The sequence below is a fragment of the Jaculus jaculus genome, chromosome 3 (assembly GCF_020740685.1).
Source record: "Jaculus jaculus isolate mJacJac1 chromosome 3, mJacJac1.mat.Y.cur, whole genome shotgun sequence".
Classification (NCBI taxonomy): Eukaryota; Metazoa; Chordata; class Mammalia; order Rodentia; family Dipodidae; genus Jaculus; species Jaculus jaculus.
In genome coordinates, this window is record NC_059104.1 from 41,039,719 (window position 1) to 41,058,960 (window position 19,242).

The 19,242-nt window shown below is 33.4% G+C and overlaps 1 protein-coding gene and 1 pseudogene across 1 annotated transcript in view; one reads left to right on the forward strand and one right to left on the reverse strand.

Moving 5' to 3' along the window:
* Klhl1 (kelch like family member 1) overlaps positions 1-19,242 on the forward strand; it is a 382,842-nt gene that overhangs the window by 347,931 nt on the left and 15,669 nt on the right. The window contains exon 9 of the mRNA XM_004651015.2: positions 5,496-5,708. Within this exon, the coding sequence (XP_004651072.1) occupies positions 5,496-5,708 (213 nt within the window). The remainder of the gene's footprint in view (positions 1-5,495; positions 5,709-19,242) is intronic.
* LOC105944433 lies at positions 8,902-9,541 on the reverse strand (annotated as a pseudogene).

The following is a 19,242-nucleotide window of genomic DNA, read 5'->3' on the forward strand; positions in this document are numbered from 1 at the left end:
TTGTTAGCTTGGCATTTTCCCCCAAAAATGGGAGTATGACTTAAGAGTCAAAACTCAGTGGTTTGATGGCTCATTTTTCCTATGTCAGACAGAAATATAATCATTACTGAGTGATCTTCACTTCACAAAAACAACTGAGAATTGTCTCAGCATCACACTCTGGCATCTTCTTTAACTTTTTCTCATTTCTACTGATGTGAAATGTACCTCATATTTTCACATATAACTAATGTGTCTTTATACCCTAGCTGTTACTTTCTCATTATGTTTAGATAATTCTCCCAACTAGAACTGATTACAAAATGTATGATGTGTAGATGTCTTTTATTTAGCTTTACAAGCAGGCATTTGTTGTGAATGAAAATGAAATCGGCTCAGTGCTTAAAATTGGTAAATTTTGACAGATTCAGTAGAAAAATAAACATTTCATGATCTAATCTTGGTCCATTTCCAATAATATAGCTTAAGGTATAAGGGTAGATAGGTCATTATACAGTTGGATAGACAAAAATTTACTTGGTGAGCAAAGAAAATACACAGAGTAGTAAATAGAAATTTCAGTTTAGGGTTTGTCTGCTTCTTAGACTCCAAACTTACACACACACACGCACCCTGTATATGTTACTTCTTTGATCTAGTTTATCTATGTTATCTTACAATTTGTTACTGTTAATATTGGAATATAACCACAAGTTGGCTTGTTGTCTTACATTTTCTTAGAAGGGTGATACCATCTCTGTAGAATCTGAAAAACTAAATAACAGCAATGAAGCACTATGTGTCTCATAATTGATCATGGTTGTAAGGATTCATTATTCACTGTAAACAACTCCACTGAGGACTGTCAGGGGAATGGGGTAGGTGGGGAAGAGAGGATATAACATGAGAAGAATGTGACCAACATATGATTTTTTTTTAATACGGAAGAGTGCATAATTAAAAAAAAAAAAACTTCATCTTGCTAATATAGCCAGCAGTTGTAGATTTTATCTATTCTAAAACATATAAAGTTCAAAACATTTTGAATTCAGAGATCACTAGCTATTGTTTTCTCTGCTATGTTCCAATACTGAGCATAAAGTTTTCAGGCTCAAGGCCCACTATCAGCACAGTACCTCTTAGGCACTATATCTATTTTTTTTTTTTTCTGTTCAAAGGTTGATGATATTTTCCTTAAGGCTATAACACAAGGTTGTATACTTTTCCATCTATCTTGATTCATGCCATCTAAAAGAACATAGAAGTAGAGGAAAGGAAGAATGCATTTACTGAATCTCACTTGGGTCTATTAGTAGGCATGAGGGATTTATATTTTTACCTACTGGATGAAATGTGAGGGCATTTTAGTGAATTTTATCGATCTGTCTGTTTTTCAGTAAGTTGTGAAACATTCTAATGAGAAAGTATACTTTGTGTCAAGTCACAGACTATGACATTCAAAGAAAGTAAAACAAGTAGTGGATAGTATCCCACGTAGTGATAAAACAAAGCCACTTTTTATACGTAGGATTCCATATCTTAAATGCAGGATGATTTCCCAGAGCTGCTGCAGTGTATATAGGAGAATATAAAACATAATACTGTCTTCAATGAATACCTAACAGGTATATATAAAGACATTGAAACCCTTCATTAAACATTATATTAAACTCGTTTCCAAAGTGACTTCAGAAGAGAATTGAAAATAGCAAGGAGATTCATATTTTTCCCATGATCTACAAAGTATGATATTTTCCTGAAATGGAAAATAATTTTGGATCTCATACCAATTCTAACCTGCAAGACAAGTGCTGGTTAATTCTTGTAACAAACTAAACTATGTGACAATTTTTTTTTTTTTAAGGTAGAGTCTCACTTTAGCCCAGGCTGACCTGGAATTCACTACATAGTCTCAGTCTGGCCTCAAACTCATGGTAATCCACCTACCTCTACCTCCCAAGTGTTAGGATTAAAGGCGGGCACCACCATGCCCAACTGAAATTCTTAAAGATGCTATTTGTTTCTCTTTTCACAATGCTTCAGAATGAAATCCTAGTGCCACATAAAATCCCCTTTCCTTCTCAACATCCTACAAGCAGAATCCCTCCTTCCTGCCCTTCACTACTACCTCTTCCACCAGAGTGATTTAGCTGTCACTTTTTAGATGGTATCTACTGTGACCTTTCATTATCCATGTCTTTCCTCATAATGCCTTCCCTGTATGGAATGTTTCCCTCATATTTCTTCACCCTACAGAGCTTTACTTTGTTTTCAATCTAACATGAAATGTCAAGTTTCTTTCCTTGCTATGAACCTGTCAGCTACCATTTCTCAGGCCATCCATATGTTTATCCCCAGCACCAGAACCTTCTCTGGACTTCATAGTCTTACCATTTCGTTTATCAACTTCAAATATAATAGACTATGAGGAAAGACCTGTGAGGATAACCTTCGATGATTGTGCATGAAGGCCTGTGCTCAAGGTAGCATTTATTGCTACTGCTCAGTATACTCGAGTTGTGCCATAATTTTAGGAATAAAATTGATTTTATTGATATCTTATTTTCTAGTTTTCCCTATTTTTATTTACAAATAAGTAGATGTTAAATTATTTTGATTGAGAGGATACACTAATAAAGGATTCATTTTAATTTTTGCTGGCATTTAGCTATGTCTATTGCCTTTAATAATACATGCAGGAAACAGTCAATAGACAGTGTTGTCTCTTTAGATAAATTCCAACCTTCTGATTTTCTTTTCAATTATTTTGTGATGAAATGTACTAGTCTTTTTTTATTCTTTTAATTATTTTCCCCACTCCCAGTTGATATTTTTATGTTATTAAGTTATAGCAAGTGCATTTTAAATTGTAGACCACATCGTAGTAAGAATAGCATGAAAACCATATTCCAACTAAAATAAACCACTGGTTTGTGAATGGTTCAGTGGGAAATGTACTTGCTGCAGAAGCACAATGACTGAGTACATATCTTCCATATCCACATGAAATAAATTACATTTCAATGGGCACCTGTAAACCCAATGCTAGGGAGGCACAGAGACCGATTTCCTGGGGCTCACTTACTAGCTAGCTATAGGATTAGTAACTGCCCCAGTTCAAATAATCAGGTAGAGAGCAACTGAGGAAAACTCCAACATTGACCTTTCTGGCCTCCACAAGCATGTGCTTGCCCACACATGCATACATGCACAACACACATAAGCCAAAATAAAAATAAATGACTAGTAATGTAGATTATCATTGTTCAGTAGTGTTTAAGATAATCGCATATCTTAGGTGTTGTAATTTTTTTTAGGATCTGTCAAATTAAATCCCATTTTAATAGAGGCATTCAATATATTCCTTACTATATGTACCCTGTGTTAGTGGATTTCAGTAGGGTACGGTTACAGTATTGCAATTATATCAGTAACAGTAGGTTACAGTAGTGTAATTATATCAAAGATGGTCATAATGAAACCTTTGAATCTTTCAGAAACATTGTGTTTCCATGCAGGATTATGTAGTAGTATATGATCCTAAATTAATTATGCAAACGGGCTTAATATTTTGCTTGTATAGAATTAGAAGTATACTTATTTAACAACTACATGTTCTTATATTCTGGGAGGAAACTGTAATATTAATTAACTCTGTTATTACTCCCCAGTAATAAATAAGTTTTTCATTTTCTAAATTTGTTTTAATATCTAATACCTTGAAATGTTAATTTACTTCAGTTGTTGTTTACAGGGATTTTTTGAAAAAGTGTGATCAATTTTTAAGATGTTTATTCTGCTTTTAAGACATGTAGTTCTTTTTTCTTTTTGATTTATCCTGTAAAGATGGCATATATATCACAATAATTGATTTTTTTCTATATTGACCCATCCAACAGACCAGACATAAACCCCATGTTGGCCCTTTAATTCTTGTGCAATCAAAACCATTTTAATATGTCAAGGAGTGAGAAACATGATTGGCTTTGTACAAAACATGCACAAGGCTTGAACTTAACTTAAGCATCACATTCTAGAAATATTCGAGGATGTTAGATCATAAATTTGAAAACCTAAGAAGTAAACACTTTATATGCTGTGTAATAATTTCTTCCTATGCATGTTTTGAACATGAAAAATGTAGGATTAATTTTGTAAGCATATTAGGCATAATATAGCTGGAGAGATTGCTTAGTGGTTAAGGCATTTGCCTGCAAAACTAAAGGACCCAGGTTCAATTCCCCAGGACCCATGTAAGCCAGACACACAAGGGATACATGCATCTGGAGTTTGTTTGCAGTGGCTAGAGGCCCTGGTGGGTCCATTCTCTCTCTGTCTGTCTTCTATCTCTCTCTGCTTGCAAATAAATAAATAAAAATTATTAAAAAATAAAAAGAATAATATAAACTTTAAAGGAATAAATTGAAATTTATTCTACTTAAAACATAAAAATGTAGCATTTATTTACTTTATAGATTATTTTACTCATGGAAGTTCCTCTAAGCTTTTGCTCAATGGTAATGTCCATAAGCACCTATATAAATTGCCATTCATCATGAGCAAATTACCCCAGATTCCACCCATCCTCAATCTCTATTCCAACTACCCCAGAATCCTGTTGCTTCCTGTTTAGTCTGTTTCAAATACTTTCCTCACAGATGGTCTTGAACCACTCACTAGTCACTACTGTGACCTGTTTTTTTTTCAAGAATCACTTTTTCATTGGTACAATTATCTATAATGTCTTTCTTCACTCTGTATTTGAGTCCTATAGTACTTACCGCATGCACAGTTTGATGTTTGTATCTGTTTTCTATGCTCACCACTTCTCACTACAGTTGAATGAGGTTGCAAAACATCTTAAGCTATTGAACCTGCATTTAACTCCAGTTATAATGCAGAACTTACTTTACCATCTTCATGTCATATCTTTTATCAATGAAATAACTATGACATAATTAATGTATATTGCAAATTTCAAAACTATTCAATCAGACTAATATCTAGAGTTTCTTGTAAAGTTGAATCTTTATCTGTCAAATACCCATGACAAACTATGTTATATTCCAAATAATTCAGTTCTTTAGTGTCCCAAACTGGGGCACTGTGACAAAGGAATATATATGAGTCATGCACTGCCAAATCAATTTTAAACAGCAAGTGGCAATCTTTTGCCTTCTGAATAATGTTATTTTCTAAGACCATACTTTATATTTTAATAGATAGTCCTAAATGGTTGGGAACATTAGATCTCTATCCCTGCTTAACTTTTGTTACAATAAGCAATTTTAATTATTCTAGAACAATAGATTATGAAATCATTCTCATATTCTATTACCTAATACCTAATGTTAAAGTAACAGGAATTCCAGATACATGGAATTATTTATATGACTATCAAATGCAAAGTAATAAACTATTAACATATTTAAGGCACTCCCTATGAGATTTATTTTTAATGTAACTTTTCTTGCTAGTTATGGTATGAGGTCATGCTTTTACAATTGTGTTTTTAGGTTGTATTCAGTTGGAGGTCGTGATGGGAGTTCCTGCTTGAGTTCCATGGAGTACTATGATCCTCACACAAATAAGTGGAGCATGTGTGCACCAATGTGCAAGAGAAGAGGAGGAGTGGGTGTGGCCACCTGTGATGGCTTCCTTTATGCAGTGGGTGGTCATGATGCTCCTGCTTCAAATCACTGTTCCCGCCTTCTTGACTATGTAGAAAGGTAAGATTCCCTCCCCCTGGCCCCCACTGAATGCACTGTACTTCAGGAAAATCTAATCAACTCCTTCTGGAACTCATTTGATCCCTCTGTCTCTCTTTCACCTGATAACCCCATCCCTTCCTCTGTGACACACATTTTTTTTTCATTTTTCTCATTTTCTTATATATGTTTTCTCTTTTTTTCTTATGTTTCTCCCCTTTCTTTATCTTGCCTTACAGTTTTTTCATGTGATATATAAGAAAATCTGGAATTTCTCCTTGAAGTATTTTTAAAAGGATGGAAGAAACAAAGTTTTCTAATTTACTATACCATATATATATATGGTATAGTGAATTATATATATATATATATATACATATATGTATGGTGTAGTATATATATATTATACATATATATTATATATATTACTATATATGTGTATATATAGTATAGTATATAGTATATAATATATTATAGTATATAATATATACTATATACTATACTATAATATACATATATATAGTATATAATATATAATATATACTATACTATATAATATATATAGTATAGTATATAATATAGTATATATAGTGTATATATATATATATATGTATGTATATATACATATATACTTCTACATTCTGTGTATGTTTGTATTGTATGTGTGTATGCATGCTCACATGTGTGGGGGGAAAACATATGTGTGGTAGGATGTCCATACATGTACATGTGGAGACCAGAAGTAGATTGAAGTGTTTTTTTCAATCAGTCTCCACCTTACTGTTATTTTCTCTTTCTCACTTCATTTTTTTTCACTAATGTAACAAAAAAAATTACACAGTGGGAATTGTAAAAATTCCAATAATGTTAGCCAAACTGTTGGCTTATCCTAGTTCTTCTAATTAATATAATGCATAGATATATAGCAATTACACAGCCATACCAATTGACAAGAAACTAGTAGACCCTTTGAAATGTCAGGAATATAATTAACAATTTACTTTCCCATTTTCCCTATATTATTTTCTATATACATGCATCTCATTTATTTGTTTACTAGGCTCTGCTAAACACTGGAAATAAAATCTGGATTAAAGTACAGCTTCCATCTCCTCATCCTAGCAGCTAAGTATGAAAGAAAGATAATAGAAACTAGTGTAAATAAACTAGCTGAGTTCTGTTTCTTGTTTTTTTTTTTTTCTTTGTTTCGAAGAAGACAAAGGGTCGCACACTAGTTTAGGTTGGTCTCAATTTTTAGCCACCCCATTGCTGAGGTTAAAGGTGTGTAATACAACACCCCACATAGCAGGTGAGATTTATCAATTCCAAAACCATTTCCAGCAGTCTATTAGAAGAAAAATTATCCAACCTAGGGTGAACATTGAGAAAGCTGGAATTGACTTTTAGATTCTTCGTAGTTTGACCCACCAAGTCCATAGAAACATCCATGTCCCTGGTTATGAATGTCGTTATGCCATACAGTTCCTCACGTCGCCACTGAAATGTCTAATAGTTAAAGAAAGAGAAATATTTGAAGACAGACATGTAGATGTTCAGTTTCACAGGATGGGAAATTAGATGTGGTGTGTCATGCAACCAGATTAAGTTTACATATCTTATCAGATAAAATATCATTATACAAAAGTAATAATACTCAAAGAACTTTCAATTTGAATTATACTGTATATCACTATGTGAAAAACTTAGACAAATAGCTCTATAATCTATAAGGATAACCATTTAATGAATTTCAATGAGTGAATCATTAGACTAACTTTCTGTTATCTGAAGATTATAGTATATTCCTCCTCAGTAATGCCACAACCAGTGATTATCTGATGTTCATTCCTGTTTGTTGACAAAGTAATCAGGTTAAAACTTATTAGATATAAGTGTTACATGAAACCAATGTTGAAAAACCTCATAACTTTTCCTTAAATTTCTTCATGTCCACTAACAAATCTACTATTGTTTAGCCATAACTCTTTATGATAATAGAGGTCCAACCATATTATCACTGCCATAGAATTTACTCCATAGTATAGACTCATTTCTACAAAATCATTCTTACAGGCATACAACTTTAAGTTTGTTTTAAACTACCTCCTTAGAACTCTCGAACAACATGATGATAGATAATTAAATTATGAGACAGGTGATCTCCATTTACTTAACTCAATTTTGTAAAAAGGTTCAACTGGATTATTATGTAGTGAGGTGAGTTTCAGATATTCAAAAACTGTTAGTTGACCATTTGAATGTAAAAAATGTCCCTTATGAGATCACCTGTAAGTAAAAAGCTGGGCAGATATTTATTAATGTTAACAGGTTCATTGAGCAATAAATAGATTGCTTCATCTAGTCAACATCTGTTTAGTTTTTGTTGGTTAAATATAGAGGCTGATTAGTAAATTCATTAGCCTGGGGATGGGGAAATGGCTTAGTGGTTATAACATTTGCCTGGTTCAATTCTCTGGGACCCACATAAGCCAGATGCACAAAGGCGCATATGCATCTGGAGTTCATTTGCAATGGCTGGAGGCCCTGGCATGCCCATTCTCTTTCTCTCTATCTGCCTTTTTCTCTCTGTCTCTCAAATAAATAAAATATTTTAAAAAACTTAAATAACTTCATTACACTGGTCAAGACAAGACACTACTACACAAAAGGATTTTTAATGAAGTTAGTTTTGTAGTAGTTCTCTAATAGACATACACACACACACGTGCACACACACATATTGACAGAGTACCTTGAATATTGTCCCATTATTTTATATATGTATTGTTCACAGCCTGCAGGGCTTTTAGAATGATAAACACTGAACATGGCCAAGTAAGATCCAATCACTTCTTACAAAGTATTTGAGGCTCAGCTGTCTTCCCAAGACAAAGGATTTTAAGCCACAAAAACTTAAGAAGGTTTAACACATCTGGGAAAAAATCAAGTTGTAACTCAATTTTCTACCTTTTCACACATAACTAAAAAAGTTACAAGTAGTAATGTGTACACATAAAAAAAGAAGAAGGAACTATTAACTTGATGGATTGGGGGAGGAGTACAGTGTTATTGCACTCCACAAATGGGCAGAATCCAGATTCTCCAGCACTCAAAATTGATTTTGCATTGAACTTTTCTAAGAGGTACAATGAGTGAGAGAAAGCACCGGGTCCCCTCCACCAGTTTGCTGAACTCAGCACAGGCCTTCATAATGTCAGTCATGGTGCTCCTGCAAAAGCTCTCCGTGGAGCAGTGTTTTCAGTGCTGAAAGGTGGACTATGTTTGCTGGTGAATGCATGTGAACTGAATCCATATATGCACTGGACTGCATTTCATTGTCAACCTTTGAACAAGTTGTTGCATAGACAGAATATGAAAAGATTCCAGATTAGGCCACACAGACACACCAGTTAAGGTTATCTCAGAAAACTTATTCTCAATCATGATGCTCAGGAAATACACCACCATAAAGGCATAGACCTTATTTTCTTGGCCCTACTGCCAGATGCTAGCAGCTTGCATGTCAAAGCAAGCAAAAGTATCCTTGCCAACAATTATTAATCCTATGAATATTAGCTTAAAGAGTGACAGGAAATACGCTGCACGACTTTTAATTGGTTGTGGGAGGTAATTCTCTCCTCAATACAGAAGACTGGAAACTACTGGCTAACAATTCACATATACTCCTCAAGCACCTACATGTAATCTCGGGAAACACAGATCTGGAAGTTGAGCAGGGGGTCTGTGCCATTCTACATCTTTAATCTCTTGCTGGGCACACCACCCAAGATGACCTAAGCCCTGCTGTGGAATACCTCCAAAGCCACCTACAGGAGAGGCAGCAGAAGCCTCATCTTCTTGGATCTAGCTACCCTGGACGCCCTCACAGGAACAGTACATCCTCTTTTTTTGTTTTGTTTTATTTTGTTTTGTTTTGTTTTGTTTTGTTTTCAACAGTCTCTTTCATTAAACCTACAACCCACTGATTTGTTTAGGATTCCCAGTGAGCAAAACCAAGGGAGCTTCCTGTCTGGCTTTCCAGTATTGGGAGTATAGGTCCATAAGGAACCTAGCTTGGCTTTGACATGTGTGTTATAAATTCAAACTCAGGTCCTCATGCTTCAATGGCAAACATTTTACTGACTGCGCCATCTCCTGAGTCCCTGTTTATTCTTTAAACATTTGCTATTACTATTTTATCTGTTCTATTCATCCTGCTTTACTTGTTAAACTTCTTTTATTTGCAGAGGCGAATTACAGACTTTGTTTTATGACGCCCTTTTTACAATAACACACATTAAAATAAGGGTTTTTTGTTAATTCTGATGCATACATATAAAGTAACTCATATTTTAATTCCTGATGAAACATAACCAGGTACAAAAACGTGAGACAAAACCTTAACTGCTGCAGGCTTTGTCTAACAATGCAGTCTAGCTGGATCAGACCTGCATCCCTTTAAGGGCTGTCACATAGAAATATCTGTGCACTAAGAATTTGATTAAGTGTACTAAGCATTGTGAATTATGGTAATGTGTCCTATTACATATTCATAAACACTGATCTATAGGGATATGTGAGTGGGGAATATGAAGATCAACTGTCTAACAGTTGAGATATTAACTCCATTATAACTTCAAAGCTCTCAGTGATGTAATGCCATGATGCTCCTTGTTAATCATGCAGTCACATTGGTTCTGTGACTGACGTATAAGACACAAGGCTGGATTCCATCAAAGTCTGCATATGAAACTGTACAATGGTCCATTAAGATCCACCTGAAGGCAGCATGACCTCTTTCATTTGTAAAGACAGTCCAGCCACGTGGCCAAGGAAGCTTCCATGAGGGCTGGAGTACACTAGCTTAAGAACAAGATAGTTTGGAGCACACCACTGCAGACAAACTTTGCTTTGAAATTAACAATCCACATCCTAAATAATTATGTGAATAAATACTACTGTTGAATTGGGAGAGATATTTCCTCTAATTTCTGAAAATTTTCTATATATGCAACATGAGTTACTTAGAGGAAGTTGACTGAAAAGAGACAGATTTTGGTAAACAGACTCATCAAATTTATATTTTGGTACTCTGTAAAATGTATTTTGCCTTTATGACTCTATATACATCCAGAAGTATATGAAACTCAAGTTTTCAGCTTCTAATTAACTGAAATTAGAAACTGCAGCTATGTTTTGAGGTTAGTTGTAAGTGTCCTGACAAACAGATGTAGACCTTTATATGTGAAAATGTACTCCTTTACTTTTCATAATGCTAAAAAGGTAACAGTATATCCATAATTCCTTCTGCTAAATTCATGGGAATATGAGGAAATCACTGAAAATGATGAGGGCCTGTTTTTCCTTTATATATTTCATATAAAGCCAGCTAGTAAAATTATATTTCCTACAATGCTTCCATCTGACTTTTCTGTAGAATATATTGAAATGCTGCTTGTGGACACAGACATACATAATTCAGTCTAAGAATTCATTTATGACACAAAATCAGATTTAAACAAGCATAACTATCTGATGTTCTATTATAGAGGTTATGCCAGCTTAAGTAATGCAGAGACACACAGCATTATCCTGATTATTATACTAATTCATTCTACATGTCAGAGACATAGCATTTCTTTACATTGTAAAATAGTTTTATATTGATGATTTCATTTTAAAATCATCAATAAATCAAGATAAATGTTTCCTCAGTAAAACTATTTTCCACATAAAGTATGATAACAAGCATAGTTTACATTGCTATATTGTATAGATATATATTTTAATATATCAAAATAATATCTTAGAGAAATGTGCATATATAAAATAATTGTGATGTTATACACCATTTTATGATATTCATCAGAATTGTTCAAAATCAGGCAGTCCTGAGCACAAAATGCTGGAATCTGAAATCAGAGCAAGAAGTATGGGGCTATGGACAAGGGTTTTAGAATTTAGAATAACATGTAGAACCAATGTTAATTTTATGAGTAATTCTCACCTTAATAATGAGATAACAAGTTATATGATAAAACTCAGCCTGGGGGGCTGGAGAGATGGCTTAGCGGTTAAGCGCTTGCCTGTGAAGCCTAAGGACCCCGGTTCGAGGCTCGATTCCCCAGGACCCACATTAGCCAGATGCACAAGGGGGCACACGTGTCTGGAGTTCATCTGCAGTGGCTGGAAGCCCTGGGGTGCCCATTCTCTCTCTTTCTATCTGCCTCTTTCTCTGTCTGTTGTTCTCAAATAAATAAATAAAATCAAAAGTCTTAAAAAAAATTCAGGCTGGGATGTGCACTAATTTTTCAGAAAATTTGATCTATAAGATACTATTCATAACACAAGGATCATTTATGCCTCATTCTTCCAGATACTTAATTACTGGTTTGCATATGTTTTTTACCATGCTATACATAGCCTATAATCCACTACAAGTAGAAAACAACCAGCAAATTACATGTACTTTGATATTTCAAACACAAGTCAAATCTAAGCAACAAATCAGAAATGTGTTCAGTAGCACCAGTACTACTACTGTCTAATCATAGATCAGAGCCACAGTTTTTCTTACATTTGCATCTTAATAATGATGTCAATTGACAGAGGTGCCAAGTTAGTGGAAAACTTCCTAAACTGGACTTTGTACACTTTAGTCAAACTTGCAAGATATTTTCCTGATAATGGCCAGACAAATCCTCATAAAGTTCATATTGCCTGAAAAGATAATGGAGATTTTTTTTTTGCTATGTACCAATTATCATCATTTTAGTTAAAGTGATTTTGATGGAAATTTTTTCCAGTAAATTTGTGTTGAGTTTACAATGAGCAAGAACACAACTTCATCTAAATATACCTGCTAGCACAATACCCTAAACAAAGAAGGCACTCAACCAATGTCCATCACTTGGGCACTAGAAAAAAGTGAATATTCAAATTTCACCCAGGGAAAATTTGTTGAGTCAAATTATAAGTTGTATAGATAAAGTTAATAAATATATGGTAGATATGTATGAGTAAATGGTAGCTCAACAAGTAAGTGATAGATGAGTCTAAAAATACAAGGATGGTTCTATGTTTGGTGGGATAGATAGATTCATGATTTTTGATGTTTTCCATATTTGCATGTGGATGGACATTTTCATCATAGATGACTCAATATCAATGTTTCTCATTTATCTAACTCATTCATTCACTAGATAGTTTGTTGAATTACTGATTGTCCACCTACATAAAAATATTGCATATCAATTGAAAAGAATGTGTATACCTTAAAAACTATTGATTACTGAATATAAAAATATACTGCTGTTGTACTTATAGTAAATGTAAAACATTGCATAAGGTCTACCAAAATTTACCTCAGTTATATTAGAGGGTTTTTTTAAGGAAAATAATAATATTTAATGTATTCATATAAAGATATAGGTATAAGATTTATTGTCATTACAACTTTGATAAATATCAATAAAAAAGCTCAGATTTGCTTTCAGATATAAAGGTATAAAGGCATTACTCATGAATACATAAAACAATTAGATATCTCAATTAATATCTGAATTAAGAAAATATATTTTTGATTTTTATGTATTCTAAGTCTTCTCCTTATTATTATTGCTGAGACAAGAATAGTGATAAGGCATTTGCTTAAATTCTTAATGCCTATGTATTGGTGTATATATAGAAATCTACATTTTCTACAGAAGAATAGATATTTGCACTGCTTAAAGTTAAGTTTTCATGTAAAAGATTTCAAATTTTAAACAAGTTAGTTTCTTCATCCTTTTTTATTTTTCTTTTCCTTCTTCTGTTCCTCTATATATTGTTTTGGAGCCTGCTATAGGAACATGACATGAAAAAAGTAGCAACCGTGCTATGATGTTTTCTATTACTGTGCTTTCACAACGTTTTGCTATTTGGTTGCTAAACCATTGGTTTAATTTATTTTATATATATATTATATATATATATATATATATATATATATATATATATATATATATATATACACATACACATATATATACACATATATACATATACATACACACACACATATATATATGTATATGTATGTATACACAAACATATATATATATATATATATATATATATATATATATATATATATACACATATATATATATATACACACATACATATATATATACACACACATATTATACACACACACACACACACACACACACACACACACATGCACAATGTGGAAATTCTTGGAAATCTAAGTACTTAGGAGCCTCATTTAAAAAGTGGGTTAGAAATCTGGGCATGGTGGCACGCATCTTTTTTTTTTTTTTTTTTTAGTTTTCTATTCTGCAAGTACAGGCAATTTGGTACAATTATTAGGCTCATCTGTGACCTACCCCCTCCCCATTGGCCCCTCCTTCTTGAGGTATATGGGTCGTGCATTCTGGAGTTAGCCCACAGTTATTGGTATGATAAATGTCTCTGCATATCATGACCCAACATGTGGCTCTGACATTCTTTCCGCCCCCTCTTCCGCAAAATTTCCCTGATCCATGTTGCATTCATTTTTGGTCTGCTTCAGTAATGAGGTGTTGGGGCCTCTGGGGCTCTGGCTCTCTGATTTCTTAGGCATTGATTTTTCTCTGTGTTTGTCTCCTTCCCCCTTCTGCTGGTATGTTGGACCATGAGTTGCTTGGACAGATATTGGTCATTTCCCCCAGTCGCCCATGTAGCACATTCTGGCACTAGACACACTGATTGTCTGTGGACTGACTCTCTCCTGGCTTCCAAAGATGCCTTTCCATTTTAAGTGTCAGCTGCAAATGGTGTCTTCAGCAATAGGGTCTTACCACTAACTTTTGTGGGTCATCAAGTACTCTGACAAAAGTCTGTCATTGTTTAAGGAAACCTTATAGGTTTCTCTGATCAAAAGCTCATTGTAGGTGATAGCCCCATGCTGATACTGGGAGTTACAGGTCAGTGCCCCCTAAGAAAATGAGGAAAAAGGTAACTAATATATAGGAGTTAGAGAGGAGAGAGAGAGAGAGGAAGGGAGAGGGAGAGTGAGGGAGGGAAGATGTAGAGGATTTAGGTTAGACTTGATCCTACCTATATATAGGGTTAGGCCATATATTCTCAGGCTTAATATTTTTATGTGGAAATGTACTTTATTAAGAACAAAGCAATAGTAAAAGTGAAGTGTACTGAAGGGCCCCTAATATTCACTTTATAATTTTGCCCGTTGTTAATTCTTTAAAATATTGCACAATTTTTGGCAAATAATATAAAATAGTAATGTCCATCTTACATTTTTCTTCTAATTAATTCTGAAACAAAAAATACTTATTTCAACCATCATATGATAGAAAAAATTCAGTGTCTCGGTGTGTAGTACAGTGGTAGTATTCTTTCTTAGTGTGTGCAAGGTCCTGATTGAATTACTATTTCTAGTTATTCAAAACAAAGTCAACCATAATAGCATTACAGTAAGTTACAACACAATCCCTTAATGCTATTCATCCTTTGAAATGTCCAATCTACCCAATGTATTCTTCATGTGATCATTTAAAAGGCAAATAAAATATCACAGTCCCAATGGTATTCTCATCAAAGTTCCTAGAGGATATAGTTTTTCAATTTCAATATACCGAGAATAACTATGACTATTATATACAAATTGTTATCTCATGTCATTTCAAATAGTCTACCCCAGGTGCAATTTAAATCATTCTCTTGCATATTAGTACTTTCGGGGTCTATAAGTACAGTAAAGCAGACAGTAAATAAGGAGGAATGAAACTGGAAAGAAAGGAATGAAGAGTAAATAAGAGGTGGTACACTGCTAAGCTACCTCCTATTTACAGAAATAAAAAGGTGGTAGGTCGCGCCATCTTTACACTGTTCTATGAAGGCCACATAGATTCTTCATTCTGGGGAAGTCAGCAATTTACTGAGATCATTGTGCTTGTTTTTTTTCAAGCAGCCTTCAATGAAGCCAGTATTCAGGTGCATCAGGTGGCTCTGTTACTCAGAAGCAAGAACAAACTTCAGGCTTCAGTGATCAGAGTATAGAGTGTTTCTTTAGCAGAGCCACTCTGGTGAAGCTTGTGGTAACAAACAAAGCACTGAGGTCTGTGGTAGTACAAAGGAACATTAAGGAAGCTGGTAGGGAAATATCTGAATTCCTGGCAAGTATATCATATCAAACTGACCCTCTCAAGATGATTCTAAGCATTAAAAAAGAAGATGGAGAAGAAAAGGGTAACATTAATACACTGGGAAACAAAGAACATTTCATCTTTTAGTTTGTTACATATAAATTTTTTTGTTAGAACAATTATGCATTTGTAGTGCTACAATAATTAGTTTAAATTCAACAATATTCAGGTGAGTAAGGAAATGTTACATGATCATACCATGCTGTAAATCATAAAGCGTATCTCAGCAGATCATGTAAGCATTAAACATCGTAGTATATTTTCTGACCAAAGTTGAATAAGGAAATAAATGAATAACAGAAAGATAACCTTTAAGATAGGAAAACACTTGAAATGAAGCAACACACTTCTAATTAATGTATGGTAAAAAGTAGAAAATGTTTTCAACCAAATGATAATGAAAACATGACAAAATTTCTGGGAAGTAGCTAACATTTTCTGGAGTAAAACCAGTAGAATAGATGATATAGATAGATAGATAGATAGATAGATAGATAGATAGATAGATAGATAGATAGAAGTAAAGTTATGATTTAATCTATAGTAATGATAAAAGTTATGGCAAACATGAACTAAAAAGTAGGAATGAAATATCAATAATCTATTGTTGTAGTAGAAAAATATATAGGGAGAATTGAAAAGAGCTCATTTTTTCTCTTTCTGTTTAATTAAAGACAAACTGACATCTACTTATTTTTAAGTTTCTATTTTTATTTATTTGTTTAAGAGAAAGAGGCAGAGAAAGAGAGATAATGGGCTCTTCAGGGCCTCTAGCTATAGCCAACAAACTCCAGATATATGCACCACTTTGTACATCTGGCTTTTGTGGGTCTTGTGGAATTGAACATGAATCCTTTGGCTTGGCAGGCAATTACCATTACAAAAGTCATCTTGTCTACCCTCAAATTATTTCTCTGAAAATAAAAAGTGCACATTTTTTAAGTGCACATTTTTAATAAAAAGTACACATTGATTTCTAGATTAAGATGACAAACTTATTGAAGAAATAAAGTAAGTGTAGTAAGAGAAAACATGGAATGACAATACTATATAGCCTGCTGACTATAATGATAGAGTATTTTGGGGCTGGAGAGATGGCTTAGTAGTTCAGGTGCTTGCCTGCAAAGCCTAAGGACCCAGGTTCAATTCCCTAAAACCCATGTAATCCAGATGCAGATGGTGGGTACATGTGTTGGGCTCCCATTCTTTTTCTCACTCTCTCCTCTTTCTCTCTGTCTGCATCTTTCTCTTGATTTGTTTATCAGAATTAATATTGGTCTATTCTAAAACCTAAAATATAATTAATGTAGTTCAGTCGAATATTAAAGTAATCTAACATCTGAATATGTAGAAACTAAAAATGTCATCAAACTTGGAAAAAAAAATTCATTCTCATAATTAAATAGTGAGAATTGACAAAAGTTATTTTGTTATATATTTAAGTCTTTTGAGATTTTACAATAGAATGAGGCAAAGTTATGGTTAATACTACTTTTAATCAACATTTTAGTAAATAATCTGTTATAATAATACAATAAAGAGAAAGTTAATGACTTTTGGAAATGAGTATATAAAAATGTCAGTGTTCAAGATTACATAATAAATATCTAAGAATACTTCAATTGCAATCAAATTGGAAATGATTAAATTTGATAAGTAAGTTAATTATGTTACTATATATGCAGTTAATTTTTAAAACTAGTTGCATTTCTGCATGAGGTCAAAATTCCATGACATAAACAGCATAAGAACATTCATTAGTAATATTTTCAAAAATGTCTACAAGTAAATCAAAATAAAACAGAGTGTCTCTTATCACTAGACAAAACATAAGAAATTGTTCCAGATATCAAAAATAAATGAAGGGACATGCCACATTTCTTAGAATCAAAGACTGAACATGATAGGCATAACTTGTCCAAAAACATTATTCATAGATTCAAGGAAATAGTTATTAAGCTGAAAATGCCTTGTGTGCTGTGGTCTTGGGTACATTTACTTTAAAGTAATTATACAAATTAAATAAAAATGAAAAGCACCTCAAATTCTGAGATGATGGAATAAGAATTACACGAAACCTCCTGCCACTTTAACTGAGACATTGTGGTGTTAAAAGTAAAATCAGTAGATGAAAAGGGTGCATTTGTGTCTAGAAGAAGAAAGATGATTGCAAATGAGAAGCTGAGGCAGAGGGGAAGACCCAGCACCACCACAGGTTGAGTGGTTTGTCTGCTTCACAGAAAACATGACTCTTAGCTTTTATCTCACATCACACTGAAAGTAATTTCAAGTGGATTTTTTTTTATATAGATAAAAAAACCATAAAAGAGTGAAGTTCTTAGAGTACAATCTACAAGAACATGTTTAGAATTCTGGAATATGAAACACTTTTGCCTATAAAGCATCATTCCTATAGGAAAAAAAATGCTTTTGTTAAAATATATTCAAAATACATCATTATGAGGGTAAGAAAGTAAGTCAGCCAGTGGAGAAAAAGCATTTCCAATATGTATACACAACAAATGCATTATTTCCAATATGTAAATACACTAGATTGGTTTTACAGAAGAACGTTAAAAAAAAATCTGCAATAATTGCCCAACTGCTCTTCAAGAAAAAAAAAAAAAAAAAAGCAATTCCCTTAATTTCCCTCAGTCATAGGGAAAATGTAAATTAAAGCTCCCATATCTGACCTTCATCATCCTCCAGGAAAGCTCAAATGATCAAGGACACATAAGCCCACTTGCTGGAAAGGAACTAAGTGGAGCCCCTGACATTTTCCTTGTAGGTATACATATCAACATGGACTGTGGTATATCAAATTGCAGCACTGACATTTCCATATATGCATTTTCTTTCATGCAGACATCACATACTTTACTATCCAGTAGAAATGCATATATTTGAAAATATCTGAGCAAGAATTTATAGAAGGGCACTTCACAGTTATTAATGCCATTTTAATGCACATTTTATTAGAATAATTTACAATCAAATAATGTTTTAGTATTTTTATAGTCAGAGTGCATGTGTTTTGATAATCTCATGAAATCTAGTAGATGCTAGTTTTCTTTACAGGAAAAAATCAAGTTTTATTTTAAAAGAGCACTATTGCTACTCTTAGTCATTCAAGTTATGAATAACCTATTCAAATTACTGTAATTGTAACTGATTTCCTTCAATCTGCAAATCTCTCTTTCAGGGTAACATATCCATGTTCACAGGATAAGGAGTCCCTTCCATTTTTCTTGTTTTCTTATTTGTTTGGTTTAATTTTTGCAGCCAAACTTATCTTGCTAAAAGACACTTCTGTATTTAGTTTTTATTACCTGAATATTGTTCAT